Genomic DNA, 27,249 nt, shown 5'->3' on the forward strand with positions numbered 1-27,249 from the left:
TCTTGGTCATGCCTTTTCTTCTCAGGACTGCTCATGCCAGCCACACCAGCCACAGGACATTTACCATCCATAGATGGGGGTTGGGGAGGGGTGGAAGCTGGCTCAGAAAATCTAGATAGAAGTCAATGTGACAGCCTGGCCAAAGGCTCGAGGGTGTGTCAGCTGCGGGTGAAGTTATGGTAAAGGCGTCATCCTCAGAGGGAACAGAAACAAGAACTGTGCATTCAAATGTGTTTCTGAGGATGAAATTCAGCAGGCCGTCAGCTGACTTCCCAATGCCCTGAGCTCCTCGCTTCCTCCATTTTCTGAGCAGCTCTGAGAAAAAAACTTCCTTCTTTAGAAGGAAGCAGAGAAATGCCAAGAAAAGCAGAAGAGGGAGATGGGGTGAGTGGGCCCCAGATGAGGCGGCTCCAGCTGCAACTGGAGACACACCAGTGGGACAAGACTATGAGGCTGCCATTAGCTCTTCTCTTCCTCTGTGTCCCAGGTGAGCGGGGCCGGGCAGGTCGGGGTGACAATGGTGTGGGGCAAGGCTGGCGATGGGGAAGGGAAGAGATGAGGAGACAAGCAAAGCGGGGAGGAGGTGAGCACGGAGATACCTCACCCAGGCAAAGAGGAGGAGTTATGGATGATAAGATGATTCCCACAGGAGAGCGCATACTGAGCGCTAAAGAAATTGGCCCCTTGAATCATCATTCCCACCATTTTGAAAAATGGGAATACTGTCTTAGGCACCATCCCGGGGAGGGGAGCAGAAAACTAACAGGAATTGACTAATCCTGTACTACCTGGCTTTCCCTGTAACCGAATCCAATTCTTATCACAATCCTTGAAAACAAGAGACCAAGATGCAGAGAGATGCAAGTTATTTACTCTAGATCCATTCATAAAAGGCAGCTAAGGTTCCAAGTAAAATAATTTTATTTCCAAGGCCATTGCTCTTCTTATAATACTTCTTTTCAAGGTCATCACCTTTTTTTTTTTTTTTTTTTTTTTTTTTTAATAATACATTGGTTACTTACTTCATAAGCCTCCTTGTGAATGGTGTTTATATATGCTGTGTGCTGATGGAGTCCCTGTGTCTCTGACAGGCCCAGGCTGGCCTCAGGGATCTTGCACTATGAGCTGCCTGAAGGTGAAACTGTTGGGGACTTGTGAGCAATCCTACTTTGAGAGCTCCCACAATGTTGTGGGTTCTGAGAGTTCCTATTAACACAATTTTCTCTCTCTTTTGTGTTTGAACACTGGAAGGAAAATATTTTATTATAAATGGGAGAAAAAATCAAGACAACTCACCAGTTTGCTCTGATCCCATGCAAACACAAATGTAGGAATTAGAATACAAAGTAATCCAACACCAGAGCCAACCTTCAGAATCCAAGTAGGAAAAAAATCTTTATTACATTAATCCCATTTCCCTCCACCTCTAGAGGTATTAATCAAGGTGTACTAAGACCCTTAAGAATATTATTCCTAAAACAGGACACTAAAATTAAGAACATAAAGATACTCTGCATGATAAAACTGACTGAACAAACACATCTTAGACTTTTAAACCTTGACCAACGTTTAAATAATAATGCCTTAGTGAAGTGATTAAATTAAAACCTACATTAAAAAAAATGCACATTTAAAACACCAAGTTTGGTGATCAGGATAGGTAAAGTAATTTGAGGATCTAAAAAGTAATTTCTTACACTTACTAAGACAAATCTGAGATGGCCCACATCAAGCACGTGTGTCCTACAGTGACTCTGGGCATCTCAGGCATGAAAAGACACAACACCATAGCCCTTTAGGGATAGGATCATTCAGATGGAAAAAAAAAATTAAACTGACTCTCGACTAGGTCATACTGATGAGGATACTTTTGGTTTATTGCTTTGGCACGGGGATGGTGAAGAGTTCAGGGAAGAATCACATTCTTGAAGGTAGCCTCCAGCAGTGCAAGCTTCTCTTTTCCTATTTTTCATCTCAATGATATGTAGGAGACTTTCTGTAATTAAGGAGAGTTATGATTCAATTGGTCTTTAAGCCTGAGTCTGAAAATGCACAGGAGCTGGTTGCTCAGTAGAAAGACTGATGGCAGAGAAAGGGAAAACACACAAGCCTGGGTTCTAGACTGTGACCTTCCAGCAACAGAGATGCTGTGAGCAAGTCACTACAGCCCAGCAGGGAGGCCATACACACAAGAGCCAGAAAAGACCTCAAGCTAAGCCAGCCTCCTGCTTCTCAAGAAGATAGACCTCTCTATCTAGCCAATATTTGCCTTTACACTCATAGGCAGAGAACCCGAGGTCTCTTAGAAGTCAGAGCTGTAGGAAGCATCAGGGGTTTAATGGGTATAGAGCAAGCACCATCTGTGGGATCCTGGAAAGAACCCAGTGTGGGAGAAGGCTGAGCAGCACCTGAGAGGCAGCTGAGATACAGGAGAGAGTGCTCTCATGCTCCGTGACTGACAGGTAATAAGCAGGAGACACCACAAAGGAACAGCTGCAAAATACAGCATGCTCACCAGGACAGAGGACATGCCAAGGACAGGAGCCCACAGTCTGCCCTCTTGCCTGGGAATTTCTACCCCAGGTTCTCCTGGATAAACCTTCTTCTAAAGCGGTGGCTCTCAACAGGGATGACTTACTCCGAGGGGACATTAGGCAATGCCAGTTGACAATTTTGGCTCTTGCCACTGGGGGAAGGGGGCTACTGGTATTTAGTGTGGAGGGGCCAAGGGTTTTGTTGAATGTCCTATAGTGCCCTTGGGAGCTGGGAGTTTCTTTCCCAGGCCCTGGTGGGCAGGAAGCCTGCTGTGGGGGTAGAGGAGTGGAGTGTGGGTGAGGGGGACACCGTGCTGGCTCAGGGTCATGTCTGGGTGTAACAGAGCATCCCTGATAACGTTTTCTCATCCAGCCCTGAGGAAGCAGGCCCATATCTTCAAGGCTGGGCCTTAAGCGACTGAAAGAGGAGGCAAAATGGAAAGCTTGCTCTGAAGGGTCCACTCACCCCCACCAGGCACTCCTATAGCCTGAGCCCCTGTTGGCAACAACCACAGAGAAGGTTGAGTGTTGATGCCCCCACTCCCCCAGCTCTAAGCCTGTGTCTGGAGGACCTCAAGTTGGGGCATTTCATCCTCTTGAGCGCAGTTCCTCAACCTCCCAACTGCTGACAATGGGACTGGATCATTCTGTTTGAGGGGCTGTCTTGTGCCCTGTGGGATGTTTAGCAGCATCTCTGGCCTCTACTCCCTGGATGCCAGTAGCCACTCCCCACCCCTCAAGCTGTGACAACCAAAAATGTCTTCAAACATTGTCAAATGTCTCTCGGGGGAGCACTGTCACCCCTGGTTGAGAGCCACTGCTTTTCAGATTATTGGTGGGAGAGACAGATGGCCTTGTGATGGAGAATATCTGTCAGTAGGTCACTTGAACTTACTTGCTGGGAAATGCAGCGAGAAAATGTAAGGTATTTAATAGGAAGAAACAAAAAATACAAATTTTCTTCTAATTATAGCATAAAAGATAGGAAAGCCTCACATTCAATGGATGACAATATATTGCCTGGATAGGTGAATAGAGGGAGAGAAGAATGGATGGATGGGTGGAAAGATGGGTAGACAGACAGACAGATGGATGATAGGTAAGTAGAGGACATGCACAGTTCTTTTTCAGAAGTTTGGTATTTTGCCCAAATTATTTCTCAGTGTCCCTTTGCCCTGGGTTACCACCCTTCCTTGTTAAGAGAAGGTCAGACAAGAGCCATGCATTGGAGTAATGAGAACCCCTTGGGTGTCTGGGGCAGGCATGGCTCTCTAGGCAGGAAGCTAGAGTTTAGGGGGTTGCATCCTGATTATTTGAAACCGGAGCCTCCAGGGTGTCTAGATGAGGGAAGACAATGTCAAAACTCTGGCGGTGACACAGGGAGCCTGAGGCTCAGTGGGTTAAGCGTCTGCCTTCGGCTCAGGTCATAGTCTCAGTGTCCTGGGATCGAGCCCCACATCGGGGCTCCCCCTTCATTCCCCCCTCTCTCTGCCCGCCTCTCTGCCTTCTTGTGCTCTCTCTTTCTCTGTCAAATAGATATATTAAAAAACAAAAAAACAAAAAAACTTGAAGGTGGCAGAAGTGCTAGAGATGAGGCCAGGACATGCCAAAGTTGGTAGGTGGCTGCCAAGGGGTGGGGGAAGGAGCAGCATGGGGCAAGAAGTCCCTAAGGATGTTAGGTGATGGCAAGTGTTGTCACAGGATTCTGTTCCAGGAAAGAAATAAGGAGGAAGTTGTCCTTAAATCATAGCCAAAAGGAACCCCTTCCTGATTGCCTCTTTATACCCTTTGGTCAATAGGCTTCCCTTGAGTGACCCAGACTGTGAGCAGGAGGTTCCACCTATACAAGAGGGGGCTATAAGCTTGGGGCCTACAGGTGATCATTTGGGAAGGGGATGTAGTCAGAACCTGAAGGTTTCCTTCTAGCTCTCAATTCTGTGCTTCAGCTGGACTTTCTTGGTTCCCATTCTTTTTTTTTTTCTTGGTTCCCATTCTTGTTTCCTTTTTCCTATTTCAACTGTCTATCTCTCCGTCCATCCATGCATCCATCCATGCCCCATCCATGTGTCCATGCATTCATGTATCCATCCATCCATCCATCTATTCAGAGTATGCTCTGTAGTGTCATTCAGGTCTTGGCGATTGATGGGCATAGCTATCTCCTCTCACTACTGACATGTCTGGGGACCCAGAACCTGTCTGGGGCCACCCAAAATCGTTCTTCCCCCACATTCCAGGTTGACTGACCACATGAAGGCTGGACATGGCCTCTTGAATCCCAGAATCCCACACCAAAATCTCCTCAGGTCTCCCCACTTGTGTCTGCCAATAGCCCATAAGCTCCCTGGTTCCTGCCCCACCCTCTTCCAGCCTCAGGGTGATGTCTGGGCTTCCAGTGGACCCAACCCCACAATGCACCTCCAGCCCAGGTCTCCAGGTGAAGAAAATACTGATGGTGTCTTTCAGGCTCTTTGTCTCTGAGTGGCCCCAGCACTGTGATGGGCACCGTGGGGGGATCCCTGAGCGTGCAGTGTCAGTACGAGGAGGAGTACAAGACATTTACCAAATACTGGTGCCGGCAACCATGCTTACTACTTTGGAACCCGACTGTGGCCACTGGAAGGTCTGAGGAAAAGATGAGGAGTGGCCGCGTGTCCATTGTGGACCATGCTGAAGACCTCACCTTCACAGTGACCTTGGAGAACCTCACTGCAGATGATGCAGGAAAATACAGGTGTGGGATCGCAACGATACTGCAAGAAGAAGGACTCCATGGTTTCCTGCCTGACCTCTTCTTCCAGGTTCAAGTGTCTGTTTCCCCCAGGTAAGACCCTGCTTTTCTCTGCTCCCACAGAAGAAGGGATCTGAGCTAATCCCTGAAGAGCATCGGAGTAACTTAGGAGTGCAAACCAGACCTGGTGTTTGTGGCTCAGAGACTGGGGACCAAGTGGGTTGTGTGGGTGTGAGTGTGAGAGAAATGTGAGTGGTGGGAGTGCACAGGAGTGTGAAAGAATGTGTGTGTGCTTGTATGCATGAGAGAGTATGTGTGCAAGCCCCTGAGAATGAAGGATGGCGGGACTGTGACATCCAAGGTCCCTGCCATGAGCCCAGTCTCCTGACAAGAGCCTTGGGCCTCGGGGACTCTGAGGGTGGTGTCCACAAGGGGAGTTCTGGGCTATGCATCTCTATTAGAACTCAGGCAGCTTGTATACCCTCCTGTCCTCCAGGGTTGTGTGTCCCATTAACAAACTTCCTGAAGTGACCTCTGCAGTCTTCTGGCAGGGTGGACAAGGCAGGGGGATGCACTGTCTGGGGCTGGGACCTGAGGTCTTGCTCCAGTGCCAACTTTCAAACACTCTCGTTTCCAGTGAGATGAGGGACGCTGTAATGCTTGATGGGGAAGGTGATGATTCTCTGATCCTGGTTTATGATACATCCATATCTGAGCAGATTGGGATGGTGTTGAATGGGGCTACACCACACTCTGGCCAGCCCTGGGTCTGGCTAGTGGGAGATGATGGCCCCGGAAGCTCTGTGCCGCTCCTTCCCTGAGTTCCCTCTGCTTTGTGAACTCTGAGAGTTTCTGGGAGCCAGAGCCTCCTGGGTCCCCTCTTCTCCCGTTCTCTCCATTCCTCACCACCACATCCTCATGTGTGTGCTCTGTCCTGATGCTCAAGGTCAGGTCTTGAGCTGAAGGACAGGAGTCTGGGGCACTCAGCAGGGGCTGTCTGGTGCTGATACCAACCAGATTTGATGCAGATATTGACTTTTAGGGCCACAGAATCTGAGCTCAAAGGCAGGGGCAAAAGGCAGAGCCTGGGCCTCCTGTTCAGGAGGAAACTCCTGCCAGTCACTGTGTCTTCCTGTAGGTCTCTGCTTAGCAACGTCCATTTCCTGCTTCTCATACTCCTGAAGGTACCTCTGTTTCTGATGATGCTCAGTGCTGTGCTCTGGGTCAACAGACCTCAATGGGCAATTTGTGGGACACAGAGTCGGCCTGATGAAGACAACATGCAGCCCTACTTGTCCATCGACATCCTGTCCAGAGACACTGCCACTCACACTAGAAGAGGAAGAACTTCTGGCTCCCTTGTTCCCAAAAACTGGTAAATTTAAGAAAAGCTTGAGAAAATGCAATAAAATATGCCACATGCACATACACACAATTGTGTGTATAACGTAGATGTGCACAGTGCTTGGCTGGGAGAAGGGGGAAAGCATCCCATAGGACCCCTAAATGCCAGCAGAGAGTGTCAAGCACAGCCTGATTGGCCAGAGGAGCCCAAGGTGAGGGCCTGCTTTTCAATGATGCTGCCCCCCTGAGAACCCCCAGGGCAGCCTCCCAACTCCACATTCCTTTCTTCCTCCATCCGAATGTAGAACCGATGTAGCACCAGCCTATATAGACATTGACCTATGAGAAATCACAAAAAACAGTCCCAGCCTGAGCTGGGTTCTTGGGAGCGTGGATGGTAGAAGGAGGGGCAGGGCTTAGGACAAAGCAGCTGTTTGTCTGGGCAGCATATCCACATCTGATTTACCCATTTTTCTTTGATGGCTTAGGGTTGCTGCCCGCTGGGGCTATTCCACAGTGAGTGCTGCCATGAACTTTCTTGTACAGGTCACCTAGTGTATATGTGACATGAATTTCACTAGGGTACATACTTAGGGATGGAATTGCTGGGGTTTAGGGTTTGTGCACACTCAACCACACTAGATAATGCCAAGTGATTTTCCAAACCCAAAATTCATGGTCCCACTTAGCTCCCATCAGCTATGACTGAGGGCTCCTATTGCCCTGCCTCTCTGTGTGACTTCCTAGAATATCAGACATTTTAATTGTTAACTTTTGCCAGTTTGAAATAGTTCTTTGTTGCACCATCTACAGGGTGGCCAGGCAGTGCAGCCCACAGTCAAAAGTAGCTAAGTGTGAGCAGGAAAGAGGCCAGTGCAGGTTTTGAAGTCGGTGAGAAGAGACACAATGCACACAGGCTCAGGGTGTGCAGAGTTTCCTTACAGCAGAAGGAGAGAGGGAGGGATCAGGTGGTACACCCTCCCCCATGGTGGGTGCATCCCCTCAGTGGCCAGTGTAGGCCGTGTGGCTGCATGCATTCCACTTGTCCTGTGGTAGAATCCCGGCCCTAATGGTACACCCGAGGGTCCCTGGCTCATGCATTTAAGCAGAACAGAGGAGCCCTCACGGAGCCTGGAAAGTATTCCCACAACAGACAATAAGCTCAGCACTGTCCTTGTGGGTTTTTTATCTCTCAGCGAGGAAGTGTTCTGGCCCCAGACATATTCCATGTGGCCAAGCAGGAATCAAGGAGGAGGCTGCCTTTCCCAATCTTCCAGTGTTTTAATTTGAGTTTATCTGGCTGCCTCATGGTGAGTATCTTTTCACTACTATTGCATTCCCTCTTCTGTTCAAGTCTTACCCGTCTTTCCTGGGTTTCTCTTTTCCTTACTGAAGCATAGGAGTCCTACTCTGGTTGGTGAAATTCTATCAATGATGCCTTTCAAATATGTGCTTCCATAATTGGTGGCTTTTTCTTTTCTGCAAGGTAGAGGTGTGGAGAAATGAATCTGATGTGATATATTAGAATATAAACCACAGGGGGAGAGAGACTCCATCAGCCAGCACCAGGAAGTGATACAGTAGCAGAGCACAAAATTAGAGATTTTAGAAGTCTGCTCCAGTGAGGGAAATCCATGCTTTGTAGGTGCTCAAGTGGTAAAGAAGAATAGAATCCTAACTGGGACAATGTGGTCTCAGGATCCCCAGGATCATAGAAGACCAGAAGTGCCTCAGTGTCACCTAGTTCCCAGGCATCAGTGAGGAAGCTGGCTGCAATCAGCAAGCCCAGGCGTTGGCTCTCAGTTTGTGGTTGTCATAAACCACAAACCGCAGCATGGTTAGGGGACTGCTTTCCAAGCCGGGGCCCAGCAAGTGGCAGAACCAGCGAGATCCCCCTCCCTTTCCACCCCCACCCACCACAGGATGAGCAGCTCAGTGTGAGCTGCAGGAGTCTGCAGGATTTGGAGACTCAAAACTGGGCTGTGTGCCTGAGATACAAATGCTCAGTCACAGGCTGTTTGAGCAGAGAAGGCAGAAACAGACCAGGGAGACAGGAGTGACTGACTGTATTTCCCTGAGGAGGCACTGAGTAGTGGGGCCCCTAGTTCTCAGCTGGAGGACTGGAGATTGGGAGCAGGCATTTTCATTCTCAGTCTCTAATGCCCTCCGGAATGCCTTCAGGGAACAAAAGCCACACAGAGCAATCTGAAGCAGATTAATTATCATGCCCCCCTGGCAAGGATAGTGCAATTCCCCCCGGGGCAAAGACACCTGAAAATCAGTGTAACAGGCCCCCTCCCCGGAAGATCAGCAAACATTAGCTAAGACCAAGTTTACCAATCACAGAGAACTGCAAAACTCCAGAGCTTAGAAAATAATACATGTAATTCATGGGTTTTCCCCGACGAGTCTTTAGTCTTTTAATTTTAATGTTTTTCCTCTTTCCTTTTTCAATGAATTTCTTATAGTATCAACACCTTTTTTAAAAAATATTTTTAAATTTTTATTTTTACAGTTACATTCTATCCTTTCATTGTATGTAATTTTATTTGTGTGTGTATATATATATATATAGATGTATATATACATATATGTACATATATACATATACATGTGTATATATACACACACACATATATAGATGTATATATATACATATATGTACATATATACATATACATGTGTATATTTATACACACACAAATAAAATTACATACAATGAAAGGATAGAATGTAACTATAAAAATAAAAATTTAAAATATTAAAAAATATATATGTATATATACACACACAAATAAAATTAAATACAAATTAAAAATTAAAAAATACAAAATATGAAAATACCAAAAAACAAATTAAAAATTTAAAAACTTCTATATATGTATACATATATGTATACATATACGTGCATGTATATATGTATATACATACATGTACATATGTGTATACATGAATAAGTGTATATATACATGTATGTATGTGTATATACGTGTGTGTATATATATATATATAGAGAGAGAGAGAGAGAGAGAGAAGTTTTTTATTTCTTTACAACTTTGGGATATAGCTTCTTCTAACTAACAGACCAAAATACCCCCAGAGTCTAGTGTATGGCTCTGTTCTCTTCACTTGTCTGATGATATCATTTCTCTTTTTTGTTGTTAAAGTCTTTTTAAATTTTCATCTTTACAGTTACATTCTATCCTTTCAGTATATTTAATTTTATTTTTGTATACATATATAAGCTTTTCTTTCTTTACAATTTTTGAGATGTAATTTCTTCTAACAAACTAAGCAAAATACACTCAGGATATCATATATTGCTCTGTTCTGTTCACCTGTCTATTGATATGCATTATTTTTTCTTTTTTTTTTGTCTTTTAATTTTCATTTTCACAGTGACATTTTATCATTTCAGTGTATTTAATTTTATTTTTGTACATATATAAGTTATTCTTTCTTTGAAATCTAGGGATCAAGTTTTCTAACAAACAGACCAGCATACATACACACAGGACCCAGTGCATTTCTCTGTCCTGTTCACTTTTCTGATGAACATTTCTCTCTATTTTTAATTTTATTTTTATTTATTTATTTAGATTTTTGGTTCGGGTCTCTTCTGATTTTCTTAGTGTATATTTCTCTGGGGTCATTGTTGTCATTTTAGTATTCTGTTCTCTTATTCATCTATTCTTCTCTGGACAGAATGATAAGATGAAAAACTCACATCAAAAGAGAGAATAAAGGGCAGTACTGACTGCTGGGGACATAATCAGTATGGATATAAGTAAAATGTCAGAACTAGAGTTCAGAATAATGATTATAAAAACAGTAGCTGGGCTTGAGAAAAGCATAGGACACACTAGAGAATCCCTTTCTGGGGACATAAAAGAACTAACATCTAATCCAGTTGAAATAAAAAAGCTATCAATGACATGCAATAAAAAATGGAGGCTCTACCTGCTAGGATAAATGAGACTAAAGAGAGAATTAGTGATATTGAAGACAAAATGGTGGAGAATAAAGAAACTGAGAAAAACAAACAACCACTGAATCACAAGGGGAGAACTCAAGAGATAAATGATACCATAAAACAAAACAATATTAGAATAATTAAGATCCCAGAAGTAGATGAAAGAGAGAGAGGACAGCGGAAGGAATATTGGAGTAAATTATAGCAGAAAACCTTCCTAATATGGGGAGGGAAACAGGGATTCAAGTCCAGGAGTTACAGAGAACACCCCTCAAAATCAATAAAATAGGTCACCCCAACATACAACAGTGAAACTTGCAAATCTCAGAGACAAAGGAAAACCCTGAAAGAGGCTCGGCACAAGAGGTCTGTAAACAACAAGGTACAAACATTAGACTGGCAGCAGAACTATCCACAAGACCTGGCAGGCTAGAGAGCACTGGCATGATATATTCAGAGTGCTAAATGAGAAAAATAGGCAGCCAAGAATACTTTATCCAGCGAGGATGTCATTCAAAATAGAAGGAGAGAACAAAAGCTTCCAAGACAAACAGAAACTAAAAGAATCTGTGATCACTAAACCAGGCCAGCAAGAAATAGTAAAAGGGATCTGTTAAGCAAGGAGAGCTCCCAAAAGTAACATAGACCAAAAGTAACATAGACCAAAAGGAAACATACAGAAACAGGGACTTCACAGGTAATACAATGTCACTAAATTACTATCTTTTAATAGTTATTCTGAATATAAATGGGCTAAATGACCTGATCAAAAGACACAAGGTATCTGAATGGATAGAAAAGCAAGACCCACTGACATGCTGTCTGCAAGAGACTCATTTGAGACCCAAATCCACCTCCAGATTTAAAGTGAGGGGGTGGAAAACAATTTATCATGCTAATGGACATCAAAAGAAAGCTGGAGTGGCAATCCTAATATCAGACAAATTAGAGTTTAACACAAAGACTGAAATAAGAGATGAGGAAGGACACTGTATCATAATTTAAAGGGCCTATCCAACAAGATCTAACAACTGTAAATATTTATGCCCCTAACATGGAAGCAGACAATTATACTAGCCTATTGATAACAAAATCAAAGAAACACATTGATAACAATACAATAATTATAGGGAACTTCAACACCCCTCACTGCAATGGACAGATCATGAAAGCAGAAAATTAACAAGGGAATAAGGGCTTTGAATAATATACTGGACCAGAATGACTTCACAGATATATTCAGAGCATTCCATCCTAAAGCAAAAGATACACATTCTCCTTGAATGCACGTGGAATGTTTTCCAGAATAGATCACATACTGGGCCACAAGTCAGGCTGAACAGGTACCAAAAGATTTGGATCATTCTCTGCATATTTTCAGACCACAATGCTTTGAAACTGAAACTCAAACACAGCAGGAGATTTGGAAAAAACTAAAATATATGGAGACTAAAGAGCATCCTAGTAAAGAATGAATGTGTCAACCAGGATATTAAAGAGGAATTTTGGGGTACCTGGGTGACTCAGTGGGTTAAAGACTCTGCCTTTGGCTCAGGTCATGATCCCAGGGTCCTGGGATCGAGCCCCACATCCGGCTCTCTGCTTGGTAGGGAGCCTGCTTCCTCCTCTCTCTCTTTTTTTTTTTAAGATTTTTTTTAAAGATTTTATTTATTTATTTGACAGAGAGAAATCACAAGTAGATGGAGAGGCAGGCAGAGAGAGAGAGAGAGAGAGGGAAGCAGGCTCCCTGCTGAGCAGAGAGCCCGATGCAGGACTCCATCCCAGGACCCTGAGATCATGACCTGAGCCAAAGGCAGTGGCTTAACCCACAGAGCCACCCAGGTGCCCTCCTCCTCTCTCTTTGCCTGCTTCTCTGCCTACTTGTGATCTCTGTCAAATAAATAAATAAATAAATAATCTTAAAGAAGAATTTTAAAAATTCATGGAAACAAAGGAAAATGAAAACACAAGTGTTCAAAACCTCTGGGATGTAGTAAAGGTGGTCCTAAGCTGGAATTATGTAGCAATACAAGCCTTTCTCAAGAAACAAGAAAGGTCTCAAATACACAACCTAACTTTACACCTAAAGAAGCTGGAGAAAGAACAGCAAATAAAGCCTAAACTCAGCAGGAGAAGAGAAATAATTAAGGTTAGAAAGAAATTAATAAATTGAATCCAAAAGAATAGTAGAACAGACCAATGAAACTAGGAGCTGGTTCTTGGAAAGAATAAGTTTGGTAACCCCTGGCCAGAATTATCAAAAAGAAAACCGAAAGGACCCAAATAAATAAAATCATGAATGAAAGAGGAGAGATCACAGCCAACTTTGAAGAAATACAATTTTAAGAACATATTATGAGCAACTCTATGCCAGCAAATTAGGCAATCTGGAAAAAATGGATGCATTCCTAGAGACACATAAACTACCAAAACTGAAACAGGAAGAAATAGAAAACCTGAACAGACCCATAACCAGCAAGGAAACGGAAGCAGTAATAAAAAATCTCCCAACATGGGCACTTGGGTGGCTCAGTGGGTTACAGCCTCTGCCTTTGGCTTGGGTCATGATCCTAGGGTCCTGGGATTGAGCCCCACATCAGGCTCTCTGCTCAGTGGGGAGCCTGCTTCCTCCTCTCTCTGCCTGCCTCTCTGCCTACTTGTGATCTCTTTCTGTCATATAAATAAATAAAACCTTAAAGAAAAATCTCCCAACAAACAGAAGTCCAAGACTGGATGGTTTCCCAGGGGAATTCTACCCAACACTTAAAGAAGAATAAATACCTATTCTTCTGAAACTGTTTCAAAAAATAGAAATGGAAAGAAAACTTCCAAACTCTTCTTTGAGGCCAGCATTACTTTGATTCCAAAACCAGACAAAGACCCCATCACAGAGTAAAATTACAGACCTATATCCCTGGTGAACACAGATGACAAAATTCTCACCAAGATAGTAGCCAATAAGATCCAACAGTAAAGGATGATTCACCACGACCAAGATGGATTTATCCTGGTTTGCAAGCATGGTTCAACATCCACAAATCAATCAATGTGACACACTACATAAATGAAAGAAAAGACAGGAACCACATGATCTTCTCAATAGATGCAGAAAAACATTTGACAAAGTAAAGCATCCTTCCTTGATTAAAACTCTTCACAGTGTAGGGATAGAGAGAACATATCTCAGTATAATAAAACCATACACAAAAAGCCCCAGCGAATATCATTATCAATGGGGAAAACCTGAGATCTTTCCCCTTAAGGTCAGGATGTCCACTATCATGGCTGCTATTCAACAGAGTACTAGAAGGCCTAGTCTCAGTCTTCAGACAACAAAAAGAAATAAAAAGCATCTGAATCAACAAGGAAGAAGTTAAACTCTCACTCTTCCCAAATGACACGATACTATGTGGAAAACCCAAAAGACTCCCCCTCCCAAATTTCTAGAACTCATACAGGAATTTAACAGTGTGGCAGGATATAAAATTAATGCACAGAAATCAGTTGCATTTCTATACACTAATAATGAGACAGAAGAAAGAGAAGTTAAGGAGTCTATCCCATTTACAATTGCACCAAAACCCATAAGATACTTAGGAACACACCTAACCAAAGAGGCGAAGGACCAGTACTCAGAGAACTATAGAACAATCATAAAAGAAATTGAGGAAGACACAAAGAAATGGAAAAAAGTTCCTTGTTTGTGGCTTGGAAGAACAAATATTGTCAAAATGTCTATGTTACCTAGAGGAATCTATACATTCAATGCCATCCCTATCAAAATACCATCAAGTTTTTTTCACAGAGCTGGAACAAATAATCCTAAAATTTGTATTGAACTAGAAAAGACCCCAGATAGCCAAAGGAATGTTGAAAAAGAAAACCAAAGATGGCAGCACCACAGTTCCAGACTTTAGGCTCTGTTACAAAGCTGTCGTCATAAAGACAGCCTGGTATCTGCATGAAAAACAGACACACAAATCTATGGAACAGAATAGAGAACCCAGAAATGGACCCGCAGCTCCATGGTCAACTGTCTTTGACAGGGCAGGAAAGATTAGCCAATGGAAAAAAGACAGTCTCTTCAACAAATGGTGTTGGGAAAATTGGACAGCGACATACAGAAGAATGAAACTGGGCCATTTCCTTACACCACACACAAAAATAGACTCAAAATGGATGAAAGACCTCAATGTGAGACAGGGACCCAACAAAATCCTTGAGAAGAACACAGGCAGCAACCTCTTCAACCTCGGCCCCAGTGACTTCTTGCTATACACATCTCCAAAGGCAAAAAAATGAACTATTGGGACATCATCAAGATAAAAAGCTTTTGCACGGCAAAGGAAAGAGTTGACAAAACCAAAAGATTTCTGACAGAATGGGAGAAGACATTTGCAAATGTCTTATGAGATAAAAGGCTAATAAACAAAATCTATAAAGAACTTACCAAACTCAACACCCAAAGAGCAAATCAACCAGTCAAGGAATAGGCAGAAGACATGAACAGATATTTCTCCAAGAAGACATCTAAATGGCCAACAGACACAGGAAAAAATGCTCCACATCACGTGGCATCAGGGAAATACAATCAAAACCACAATGAGATCACCTTACACCAGTCAGAATGGCTAAAATTAGCAAGTCAGGAAATGACAGATGTTGATGAGGATGTGGAGGAAGGGTAACACTTTTATACCATTGGTGGGAATCCAAGCTGGGAAGTAGTATGGTGGTTCCTAAAAAGTTGAAATAGAGCTACCCTATGACCCAGCAATTGCACTACTAGGTATCTACCCCAAAGATACAAATGTAGTGATCTGAAGGGACACCTGCAACCCAGTGTTTGTAGTAGCAACGTCCACAATAGCCAAACTGTGGAAGAAGCCCAGATCAATCAGCAGACAAACAGATAAAGAAGATGTGGTATATTACCCAGCCATAAAAAAAAAAAAAAATTTTGTCATTTGCAACAATGGGGATGGAACTAGAGGGTATTATGCTACGTGAATTTAGTCAATCAGAGAGTGACAACTATCATATGATCTCATGACAGGTGGATTTAAGAAACAAAACAGAGGGGGCGCCTGGGTGGCTCAGTGGGTTCTGCTTTTGGCTCAGGTCATGATCTCAGGGTCCTGGGATTGAGCCATCAGGGCTCTCTGCTCAGTGGGGAGCCTGCTTCCCCCTCTCTCTCTGCCTGCCTCTCTGACTACTTGTGATCTCTCTCTCTCTCTCTGTCAAATAAATAAGCAAAATCTTTAAAGAAAAACAGAGGACCATAGGGGAAGAGTGGGAAAAAAAAAAAACCAAATCAAGATGAAAATGCCAGTTATGTCTCATAAACATAGACACAAAAATCCTCCACAAAATATTATCCAATATAATCCAGCAAGGAATTATACATCATGATGGAGTGAGGTTAATTCCAGGTGTGCAAGGTTGGCTCAACATGGAAAAATCAATCGTTGCAACCCCAATACCAAACTAAAGAAGAAAAATCATAGGATCATATCAAATGACACTGAAAAAGCATAGGACAAACTCCAACACCCACTCATGATAAAAAAAGAAACTCATAAAAAGCAGCATAGAAGGAATTTCAACTTGATGAAGATCATCTAAAAATGAAATATAGCTAACATACATAACAATGAAGAATTCAATGCTTTCCCTCTAAGGTTCTGAGCAAGGTAGAGATGCCCACTCTCACTACTGTTATTCACCTCAGCACTGAAAATTATGGCCCTTACACTAGGCCAGAAAAAGAAATACAGGCGTGGATAAAGGAAAAGAAGAAGAAAGCTATCCCTGTTTGCAGACGGCACAATTCTCTATGTAGAAAATCTCAAGCAATCTACAAAACCTCATAGCACTAAGAGGTGAGTTCGTCATGGGATACAAGATGAACACACAAAAATCATCTTCCAGTCTGGTGCAGCCTTCCAATGAGTAGAGCCTGGTAAATATCTTGACCACAACTTTGTGAAAGAGACACTCTGAGTCACAACCACCTAGATAAGCCACTCTCAGATTTGTGACTCTCAGCAAGTGTGAGATAATATTAAGTGTTTTCAGCCACGAAGTTCTGGGGGAATTTGTTATACCACCATAGATATTACATCTTGTTGGACCACAGTTGCCTAGGGCCATGTCTGCAGCCAATGCAGTGTTTTGCCATTCACTCAGTTTGAGTTAGGACAGACCCACCTCCCCACCACCTGTCAAGGCCCATCCCTCATCTCTGCACCTTGAAGAGGCTCCCGGTCACCATGTGAACCCAAAAGGGACACCAGCAGTCAGTGCTTTGCAGACCACCCTCTTGTGACACAATGGCTCCTCTTGCCACTGAATAGAGAGGAGAAACCCAGTCTCAGCTTCATATGTCCCCAACGTCCCATCAGCTCCTTCAATCTCTGGACCTTCTTGTCTGTTGTCAGTCCTCTGCCCTGCGAGTCACAGTAGAATGGCCATTCCAAAGAAGAAAGAGTCAAAGTGAGGTGCACAGGGGGTTGATGATGGCTGTTCCATGTCCATGTCTTGAGAACAGGGAAACACACTGGAAGGAAGCAAGCCTGGGGGATTAATATCCTGGTCGTGAACCCAGAGCCAAACGGAACTTGTGAAATATCTGAGGTCACAGTTCCAACTTGTGTGGCCAGAGAAGAGCAGGGGTCCCATGGAGGCTGTGGGTGCTTTGAACTGTAGGCCGGGGGTGGGGGCCCTAACAGCAGTGTGGTCACCACTAATGCCTGAGAGAATGGGCTGCTGGGGGCTCCACCCCGGACATGGTCCATTCTAACTACGAGGAAGTGACATGTCACAGGGGTGAGGAAATCTCACTGAGGAAGAAATGCTCTAGTGTTGCTCCATTGTGTGGGGCGAGTGTGGTCAGTGAGAGGAGCAGATGTTGGCTGTGGAAGGGGATGGCAATCCCAATCTAGACCTGGACCAGTAGCCGTCCTGTCATCTGGATTGAATGGATTCGAGCACCAGGTCCAGGACTCTGCCTCAGCCAGTGCTGCTGCTGTGCCTGAGCTTCCTGCACCCCACCCTCCTTGAGTCAACGTGGAAGAAGATTGTGAGACCAAACGCAGGCAGGACGAGGAAGCAAAGAGGTCTCAGAAAGCAGAAGTGGGCCCTGGAGACTGGACCCTCCGTGAGAAGGCTTGAAATTATCTCCCTTCAGGAGTCTGGCATTGCTGTGGGTGACGTCTGTGCTGCAGACATGACCCCAGGGGATGGGAGGCCGTGGCTGCCTGCAGCGCTGCTCCTTCTGCAGGTCCCAGGTGAGCGGGGCTGAGCTGGGCAGGGAAGTCTGCCCTGAGTGGGGGGGAGGGAGGCAGGGGGATGGGAGTACAGGGAGACCAAAGGGGAGGGAGGGAGGACATGAGAAGGATGACGGAGAGCAGAGGATTCTCGGATCGGCTGGCACTACCTCAGCAGTGACCAGGAGGATTCAGTGCATAAAGCAGGCGAGTCGTGTCTATTACAGTCGACAGAACAGCCCTGAGTGGAGGGGCTCCTGTGACTTCCATTATTGTAGTATCACAGTCAGAAATAAGGTCTTAGTGCATCACACACACACACACACACACACACACACACACACAACCAGGAACACACTCTCCTTGTGCCACTTTGGGAGGAGGGAGCTACATCCTTTCCCTCTGGTTTCAGGAAAAGCCAGTCCTGCCAAGGTCTCCTCCAGACCCCAAGGGCCCTTCATGGACACCAGGATCACCATGACCCCAGATCCCCTTGACCCAGGCCCATCTGGTGAGGGGTCACACGTGGCTGTTTTCTCCAGGTTGTTGGTCTCTGCGTGGCCCCACCTCCGTGATGGGCACCGTGGGGGGATCCCTGAGCGTGCAGTGTCAGTACGAGGAGAAATTCAAAGAGAATGTCAAGTACTGGTGCAAGACCCCATGTATGGGGGATATTATGAAGACTGAAGAGGCAGACAAAGAAGTGAGGAGTGGCCGTGTGTCCATCAGGGACCAACCTGCAAACCTCACCTTCACAGTGACCTTGGAGAACCTCACAGAAGGTGATGGAGGAACATACCGGTGTGGGATCGATACATCATGGCTCTCAGAATATTTGCTCGACCTCACCTTCCGAGTTGTGCTGTCTGTGACCCCAGGTGAGCTGTGCACACCCCTCCCCCAACACCAGCACTATGGCTGCCTGAGACTGGGGCTGATCACCCCGACCCTGTCAGGAAAGTGGTGGGACATGGGATAGAAGAGCGGGGTGAGGATGGGTTGGGTGATGCAGGGCACGGCAGATGTGTGTGTATGTGTCCGTTTGTGTGTGTGGGTGTATGTGTTGTGTCTGTTTACAAGTCTGTATGTGTGTCTCTGTACATGTCCATGTGTGTGTAAGTGTGTGTGCGGGCATTGTGTTTTCTGTACACTCACACAAGCACATGTACACCTCTAGCTGACCTAGGCGCCTCTGTGTGTCCAGCCCTGATACACTCTCACGACTAAAGCTCTCCAGGCGTGGGCAGTGGGAATGGCCCACTGGCTGGCTGGCTGGCTGCCTTTCTGTCCTGACAAGGGTCCTGACCATGCTGAAGGTGTCCTGAGCCTCTTCCTGGACCTCTTTTTGTCCTCCCCTTAGGGCATTGGCTCCTCTCCCTTACTGGCTGCCCAGGACCCTGGGGCTCTAACAGGACATCACTGTGTCCTGGATGGTTCCTGAGCACCAGCCTCACAGCTGTGATCCTGGGGGTCTGCAGCAGCCTTGTCAGGGGCCCAATAATGAAAATCAGTAATACTAATTGTCCCCTGACAACCTGCCCAGGCACACAGCCCATCTGACATGGGCCCAGGGACAGAAGGAAAGTGGAGGGTACCAGGGCATCTCCCTGAGGACGTGGCTCACTGCCTGTCACTGTCCCCCACAGGTCCCTTGCTCAGCAGCATCTACTTCCAGCTCCTGGTCTTCCTGGAGCTGCTCCTGGTCCTGAGCATGCTCAGTGCTGTCCTCTGAGGGAATAGGCCTCAGAGGGAATCTGGGGTGGGGAGGCGGCATCAGCCCAATAGTTCAAACCAGTAACACCAATTGCCGATTCACGATGGACCCAGGAGCACAGCCCATCTGATGGATGGGAACGGCCTTCTGACCAACACATCCAGCCACTGTCCTTACCTCATTCCGAATACCCTGTGAGCTCTTTTGTAAGTTTTCCTGCAAAGTATCATGGACACAAAGAATGTTCTCAATAAATGCATACTCCTTACAGCCCCAATACTCTTCACTCCTTGGGTGCCCACCTCACAGCGTAAGTAATAAACATCATTACTATTGTTTCAGGCTGCCCTCTGAGGAAACCGACTATGAATTTTACAGTCAGGTTCTCCTTGTTTTCTTCATGGGTTTGCCACATATTTACAAATTACTTACTCTAGATCAGTTCATAAAAGGCACCAAGGATAAAAAAAAAAAAACCCAACTTTTATTTCCAACATCCTCCCTCTTCTTATAATACTTCTTTCCCAAGTTATCACTTTTTTTTTTTAAAATAATACAATGGTCACTTAATGCGTAAGCCTCCTTGTGAATGGTGCTTATGTATTCCAGGTGCTGATACTGTCCCTGGGCCTCGGACAGGCCTGGGCTGGCCTCAGGGGCCCTGCACTAGGAGCTGCTCGAAGGTGAAAGTGTTGGGCACTTGTGCGCAGTCCTACTCTGAGTTCCCATCAACAGTGGTGTGTTCTGAGAGTTCCCGTAAGCATAGTTTCTTTCTTGTGTTTAAACACTGGAAGGAGAATATTTTATTATACATGGGAGAAAAAATTAAGACAACCTACCAGTTTGCTCTGATCCTGCAAGCATAAGTGTAGGAATTAGAATACAAAGTAATCTGATGTCAGAGCCAAGCTTCAGAACCCAAGCAGGAAAGAATCTTTATTACCTTAATCCCATTTTCCCCACCTCTAGCTGTATTAATCAAGGTGCACCAAAACCCTTAAAAATGTCACTCCCAAAACAGGACGCTAAAACTCAGAACATAAAGAAACTCAGAATGAGGGACGCCTGGGTGGCTCAGTTGGTTAAGCAGCTGCTTTCGGCTCAGGTCATGATCCCAGCGTCATGGGATCAAGTCCCACATCTGGCTTCTGGCTCAGCGGGGAGCCTGCTTCTCCCTCTGCCTCTGCCTGCCACTCTGTCTGCCTGTGCTCGCTCTCCACCCCCCCCTCTGATAAATAAAATCTTTAAAAAAAAAAAAGAAAAAAGAAACTCAGCATGATAAAGCTGACTGGACCGACAAACACATCATAGAATTTTAAACTTTGACTGACTTTTAAATAATAATGCTTTAGGGGGCCCCCTGGGTGGCTCAGTCAGTTGAATGTCTGCCTTCAGCTCAGGTCAGGATCCTGGAGTCCTGGTCTAGACCCCCACATCAGGCTCCCTGCTCAGCGGGGATTCTGCTTCTCCCTCTCCTTCTCCCTCTGCCCCTCCCTCTGCTCACGCTCTCTTCTCTCTCTGCCTCTCAAATTAACAACAACAACAACAATAATAATAATACTTTAGGGAGGTGATAAAATTAAAAAATAAATTTAAAAAATAAAGCGCCTTTAAAACACCACGTTTTGGTGACTGGGAGAGCTGATATAAATTTATTATAAATTTGAGTATCTAAGAAGGAATTTGTTACACTTACAAAGATAAATCTGAGTTGGCCTACAGCCAATAGGGGTGTCCTGCGGAGTGACACTGGGCTTCCTGGGCATGAAAAGACACAGCCCCACTGCCCTTTAGGAATAGGATCAGCAAGATGAAAAAAAAATTAAACTCTCAACTAGATCATACTGAATAGGACCCTTTTGGGTTCTTTCTGTTTTTTTTAAGAATTTATTTATTTATTTGACAGAGAGAGAGATCACAAGTAGGCAGAGAGGCAGGCAGAGAGAGAGGAGGAAGCAGGCTCTCTGCTGAGCAGAGAGCCCGATGCGGGGCTTGATCCCAGGACCCTGGGATCATGACCTGTGCCGAAGGCAGAGGCTTAATCCACTGAGCCACCCAGGTGCCCCATCTGTTGTTTTTTTTTTTTTAATTTAATTTTATTCTTTCACTGTTCCAAGATTCATTGTTTATGCACCACACCCAGTGCTCCTTGCAATCCGGGCCGTCCATGATAGCCACCACCAGGCCTACCCATCTCCCTACCTCCCTTCCCTCCAAAACCCTCAGTTTGCTTCTCCGAGGCCACAGGCTCTCATGGTTCGTCTCCCTGTCCAGTTTCCGCCAATTCACTTTCCTTCTCCTAATGTCCTCCATGTTATTCCTTATGCTCCACGAGTAAGGGAAACTATATGATACTTGACTGTCTCTGCTTGACTTATTTCACTCCGCATAATCTCCTCCAGTCCCGTCCGTGTTGAATATGATTCTTTTGGTTTATCGCCCTGGCATCGGGACTGTGAAGAGTTCAGGGAAGAAGTCTCATTCTTGAAGGCAGCCTCCAGCAACGCAAGCTTCTCTTGTCCTACTTTTTATCTCAATGATATCGAGAAGACTTTCTGTAATTAAGGAGAGTTATGATTCAATTGGTCTGTAAGCCTGAGTCTGAAAATGCACAGGAGCTGGTTGCCCAGTAGGAAGACTGACGGCAGACAAAGGGAAAACACACGAGCCCGGGTTCTAGACTGTGACCTTACAGGAACAAAGATGCTGTGGACAAGTCGCCACAGCCCAGCAGGGGGGCCAGAAGAAACCTCAAGCTAAGCCAGACTCCTGCTTCTCAAGGAGATAAACGTCTCTGTCTAGCCAATTATTTGTCCTTACACTTATAGGCACAGAACCTGAGGTCTCTAACTTTATAATTATTTTTTAAGATTATATATTTATAAGATTATAAAGATTATATATTAAGATTATAATCATCTCTTAAGATTATTTTTAAGATTATAAAGATGGCATCATCTTTACAAGTTGTAAGAAACATCAGGGGTTGATGGTTACAGAGCAAACGTGGTCCCTTGGGATCTTAGAAAGAACCTGGGGCAGGAGAGGAGTAAGCAGCCCCTGAGAGACAGCTGAGACACAGGGCAGAGAGCACCATGACCCACGACCCTTCAGGACTGAGCTGGTGTGGAAGAGATGCCAGGAAAGAACAGCTGCAAATACAGCATGCTCACCAGGACAGAGGACATGCTAAGGACAGGAACCCACAGTCCATCCTCTTGCCTGGGAATTTCTACCCCAGGTTCTCCTGGATGAACCCTCCTCTTCTAAAGCGGTGGCTCTCAGCAGGGATGACTTACTCCCAGGAGACATTAGGCAATGCCAGTTGACAATTTTGGCTCTTGCCACTGGGGGAAGGGGGCTACTGGTATGTAGTGTGGAGGCGCAAAGGGTTTTGTCGAATGTCCTATAGTGCCCTTGGGAGCTGGGAGTTTCTTTCCCAGGCCCTGGTGGGCAGGAAGCCTGCTACGGGGGTAGAGGAGTGGAGTGTGGGTGAGGGGGACACCGTGCTGGCTCAGGGTCTTGTCTGGGTGTAACAGAGCGTCCCTGATAACGTTTTCTCATCCAGCCCCGAAGAAGCAGCCCCACATCTTCAAGGCTGGGCCATAAGCAACTGAAAGAGGAGGCAAAGTGGGAAGCTTGCTCTGAAGGGTCCACTCACCCCCACCAGGCACCCCTAGCCCCCATTGGCAGCAATTGCACAGAGAAGTTTGAGTGTTGATGCCCCCACTCCCCCTAACCACAAACCTGTGTCCGGAGGACCTCAGGCTAACAGCCCATGCCTCCTTGGTTCCTAACCCTTCCCTCCTCCAGCCTCAGGGTGACGTCTGGGCTTCCAGGGGGCCCGACCCCACAATGCACCTCCAGCCCAGGTCTCCAGGTGAAGAAAATACTGATGGTGTCTTTCAGGCTCTTTGTCTCTGAGTGGCCCCAGCACTGTGATGGGCACCGTGGGAGGATCCCTGAGCGTGCAGTGTCAGTACGAGGAGAAGTACAAGACATTTACCAAATACTGGTGCCGGCAACCATGCTTGCCATCTTGGAATCAGACTGTGGCCACCGGAAGGTCTGAGGAAAAGATGAGGAGTGGCCGCGTGTCCATTGTGGACCATGCTGAAAACCTCACCTTCACAGTGACCTTGGAGAACCTCACTGCAGACGATGCAGGAAAATACAGGTGTGGGATCGCAACGATACTGCATGAAGAAGGACTCCATGGTTTCCTGCCTGACCTCTTCTTCCAGGTTCAAGTGTTTGTTTCCCCCAGGTAAGACCCTGCTTTTCTCTGCTGCCATAGGGGAAGAGATCTAGCTAATCCCTGCAGAGCATCTGAGGAGTGCAGAACGAGGCCTGGTGTTTGTGGCTCAGAGACTGGGGACCAAGTGGGTTGTGTGGGTGTGAGTGTGAGAGAAATGTGAGTGGTGGGAGTGCACAGGAGTGTGAAAGAATGTGTGTGTGCTTGTATGCATGAGAGAGTATGTGTGCAAGCCCCTGAGAATGAAGGATGGCGGGACTGTGACATCCAAGGTCCCTGCCATGAGCCCAGTCTCCTGACAAGAGCCTTGGGCCTCGGGGACTCTGAGGGTGGTGTCCACAAGGGGAGTTCTGGGCTATGCATCTCTATTAGAACTCAGGCAGCTTGTATACCCTCCTGTCCTCCAGGGTTGTGTGTCCCATTAACAAACTTCCTGAAGTGACCTCTGCAGTCTTCTGGCAGGGTGGACAAGGCAGGGGGATGCACTGTCTGGGGCTGGGACCTGAGGTCTTGCTCCAGTGCCAACTTTCAAACACTCTCGTTTCCAGTGAGATGAGGGACGCTGTAATGCTTGATGGGGAAGGTGATGATTCTCTGGTCCTGGTTTATGACACATCCATTGCTGAGCAGATTGGGATGGTGTTGAATGGGGCTACACCACACTCTGGCCAGCCCTGGGTCTGGCTAGTGGGAGATGATGGCCCCAGAAGCTCTGTGCCGCTCCTTCCCTGAGTTCCCTCTGCTTTGTGAACTCTCAGAGAGTTTCTGGGAGCCAGAGCCTCCTGGGTCCCCTCTTCTCCCGTTCTCTCCATTCCTCACCACCACATCCTCATGTGTGTGCTCTGTCCTGATGCTCAAGGTCAGGTCTTGAGCTGAAGGACAGAAGTCTGGGGCCCTCAGCCCAGAGCTGTTTGGCACCAGTACCAACCAGATTTGATGCTGATATTGACTTCTAGGGCCACAGAATCTGAGCTCAAAGGCAGGGGCGAAAGGCAGAGCCTGGGCCTCCTGTTCAGGAGGAAACTCCTGCCAGTCACTGTGTCTTCCTATAGGTCCCAGGTTGTCAGCATCCACTTCCTGCTTCTCATACTCCTGAAGGTGCCCCTGTTTCTGATGATGCTCAGTGTCATCCTCTGGGTCAACAGATCTCAATGGGCAATTTGTGGGACACAGAGTCGGCCTGATGAAGACAACATGCAGCCCTCCTTGTCCATCAACATCCTGTCCAGAGACACTGCCACTCACACTAGAAGAGGAAGGACTTCTGGCCCCAAGCCTCCTATCTCTTCTCACCTTATTCCCCAAAACTGGTAAATTTAAGAAAAGCTTGTGAAAACGCAATAAAATATGCCACACGCACATACACACAATTGTGTGTATAACGTAGATGTGCACAGTGCTTGGCTGGGAGAAGGGGGAAAGCATCCCATAGGACCCCTAAATGCCAGCAGAGAGTGTCAAGCACAGCCTGGTTGGCCAGAGGAGCCCAAGGTGAGGGCCTGCTTTTCAATGATGCTGCCCCCCTGAGAACCCCCAGGGCAGCCTCCCAACTCCACATTCCTTTCTTCCTCCATCCGAATGTAGAACCGATGTAGCACCAGCCTATATAGACATTGACCTATGAGAAATCACAAAAAACAGTCCCAGCCTGAGCTGGGTTCTTGGGAGCGTGGATGGTAGAAGGAGGGGCAGGGCTTAGGACAAAGCAGCTGTTTGTGGAGCCTGGTCCTGCCCAGGCAAACCCTCTCTCTCTTCTCAATATTGGACCATCTAATGTCCAAAGTCAACAGTTGAGCTGAGGGGTTGGAGGTGAGTATATGTCCAGATATCAAAGTCTGGCCCAAATGTGGTTATTAGGTGTCCAGGGTCTTGGATCAGAGACATCTGGGGGCAGAAAGGAGGGACCCGGGCCTTCCTCTTGAGGTGGCAGCTCGGTGTCTGTCCCCGTGTCCTTCCCTCCCAGGTCCCTGCTTAGCAGGGTTCACTTCTTGCTCCTGGTCATCCTGAAGGTGTCCCTGCTCCTGACCATGCTCACTGATGGCCTTGGTGTGTCCTCTCTCCTTGTGGGGACCCCGACCAAGAGAAGCTTCAGCCCTTCGTGCCTTTGGATATGCTGCCCAGACACACAGCTCTTCAGAGGAGAGAAGAGAAGATTCACCACATCTGATTTACCCATTTTTCTGTTGATGGCTTAGGGTTGCTGCCCGCTGGGGCTATTCCACAGTGAGTGCTGCCATGAACTTTCTTGTACAGGTCACCTAGTGTATATGTGACATGAATTCACTAGGGTACATACTTAGGGATGGAATTGCTGGGGTTTAGGGTTTGTGCACACTCAACCACACTAGATAATGCCAAGTGATTTTCCAAACCCAAAATTCATGGTCCCACTTAGCTCCCATCAGCTATGACTGAGGGCTCCTATTGCCCTGCCTCTCTGTGTGACTTCCTAGAATATCAGACATTTTAATTGTTAACTTTTGCCAGTTTGAAATAGTTCTTTGTTGCACCATCTACAGGGTGGCTAGGCAGTGCAGCCCATGGTCAAAAGTAGCTAAGTGTGAGCAGGAAAGAGGCCAGTGCAGGTTTTGAAGTCGATGAGAACAGACAACATGCACACAGGCTCAGGGTGTGCAGAGTTTCCTTACAGCAGAAGGAGAGAGGGAGGGATCAGGTGGTACATCCTTCCCCCATGGTGGGTGCATCCCCTCAGCGGCCAGTGTGGGCGGTGTGGCTGAACGCATTCCACTTGTCATCCTGAGCACATTTTCACTTATGTTGCATTCCCTCTTCCGTTCAGATTTGGCCCATCTTTCTTGGGTTTCTCTTTTTCCTTCCTGAATTATAGGACTCACACTCTCACTGGTCAAGTTTTATCATTGATGCCTTTCAAATATGGGCTCACAGAATTTGGGGTTTGTCTTTTCATTCTGGAGTCTTTTCACAAATACACCACAACTTTAGAGTATTTGAATTCATCAGAGTATTACGGTTTGTATATTTTGTACCATATTCAAGAAGCCTTTCTTATCCCAAAGTTATAAAAATATCTTCCTATGTTTTTTCTAAATACTTAAAGTCCTGGATCCATCTGGGATTGAATTTTTTTTCCCTTACATGTTGTGAGGTTGGAGCCACGTTCCTTTTTCCCACATGAATAATCATATCCTCCAGCGTATCTATTGTTCTCCTTCTTTCCTCATTTACACGAGTTATATCAAGTGTCCATGTAAAAACAGGGCTGTTTATGGGGGCTCTATGCTATTTAATCAAGCTCCTTACCTATCTGTGTTTGTTCCCATATTGTCCTAACCATGATAGCCATATAAAGCCCCTCCACATTATACCTTTTTTTAGAAAACACTAGAAGAAAGATAAAAAGAAAAATAAAAAGGGAGACTAATAGGACTGGGAGACTCATAATATAGTA

General features: G+C 45.9%; 2 protein-coding genes across 3 annotated transcripts; both read left to right on the forward strand.

Moving 5' to 3' along the window:
- Positions 1 to 312: 312 nt before the first annotated feature.
- LOC101677358 (protein CD300H) lies at positions 313 to 6,695 on the forward strand. 2 transcript variants are annotated; one of them, XM_004749007.3, is made up of 3 exons: positions 313 to 487; positions 5,001 to 5,358; positions 6,450 to 6,695. In XM_004749007.3, the coding sequence occupies exons 1-3, from the start codon at positions 355 to 357 to the stop codon at positions 6,463 to 6,465; spliced, it is 507 nt and encodes a 168-aa protein (XP_004749064.1). In that variant the 5' UTR covers positions 313 to 354; the 3' UTR covers positions 6,466 to 6,695. The 2 variants fall into 2 exon arrangements, with proteins under 2 accessions (XP_004749064.1, XP_004749063.1); XM_004749006.3 differs by having other exon boundaries at positions 317 to 487; positions 6,404 to 6,695.
- Positions 6,696 to 16,433: 9,738 nt separating this feature from the next.
- Positions 16,434 to 26,787, forward strand: LOC101677848. The gene is made up of 6 exons (XM_004749008.3): positions 16,434 to 17,871; positions 18,393 to 18,728; positions 20,174 to 20,320; positions 23,474 to 23,831; positions 24,872 to 25,129; positions 25,783 to 26,787. The coding sequence occupies exons 1-6, from the start codon at positions 17,562 to 17,564 to the stop codon at positions 26,012 to 26,014; spliced, it is 1,641 nt and encodes a 546-aa protein (XP_004749065.2). The 5' UTR covers positions 16,434 to 17,561; the 3' UTR covers positions 26,015 to 26,787.
- The last annotated feature ends 462 nt before the right edge of the window (positions 26,788 to 27,249 follow it).

This window comes from Mustela putorius, unplaced genomic scaffold (genome assembly GCF_011764305.1).
Source record: "Mustela putorius furo isolate JIRA1106 unplaced genomic scaffold, ASM1176430v1.1 tig00000873_pilon_pilon_pilon, whole genome shotgun sequence".
NCBI lineage: Eukaryota > Metazoa > Chordata > Mammalia > Carnivora > Mustelidae > Mustela > Mustela putorius.

Coding starts and splice junctions, on each gene's coding strand:
- LOC101677358 (XM_004749006.3), top strand. CDS start 355: ATGCCAAGAAAAGCAGAAGAGGGAGATGGGGTGAGTGGGCCCCAGATG. Junction 488..5,000: donor TCTCTTCCTCTGTGTCCCAG/GTGAGCGGGGCC, acceptor GGTGTCTTTCAG/GCTCTTTGTCTCTGAGTGGC. Junction 5,359..6,403: donor CAAGTGTCTGTTTCCCCCAG/GTAAGACCCTGC, acceptor GTCTTCCTGTAG/GTCTCTGCTTAGCAACGTCC.
- LOC101677848 (XM_004749008.3), top strand. CDS start 17,562: ATGGATTCGAGCACCAGGTCCAGGACTCTGCCTCAGCCAGTGCTGCTG. Junction 23,832..24,871: donor CAAGTGTTTGTTTCCCCCAG/GTAAGACCCTGC, acceptor GTCTTCCTATAG/GTCCCAGGTTGTCAGCATCC. Junction 25,130..25,782: donor CACCTTATTCCCCAAAACTG/GTAAATTTAAGA, acceptor CTTCCCTCCCAG/GTCCCTGCTTAGCAGGGTTC.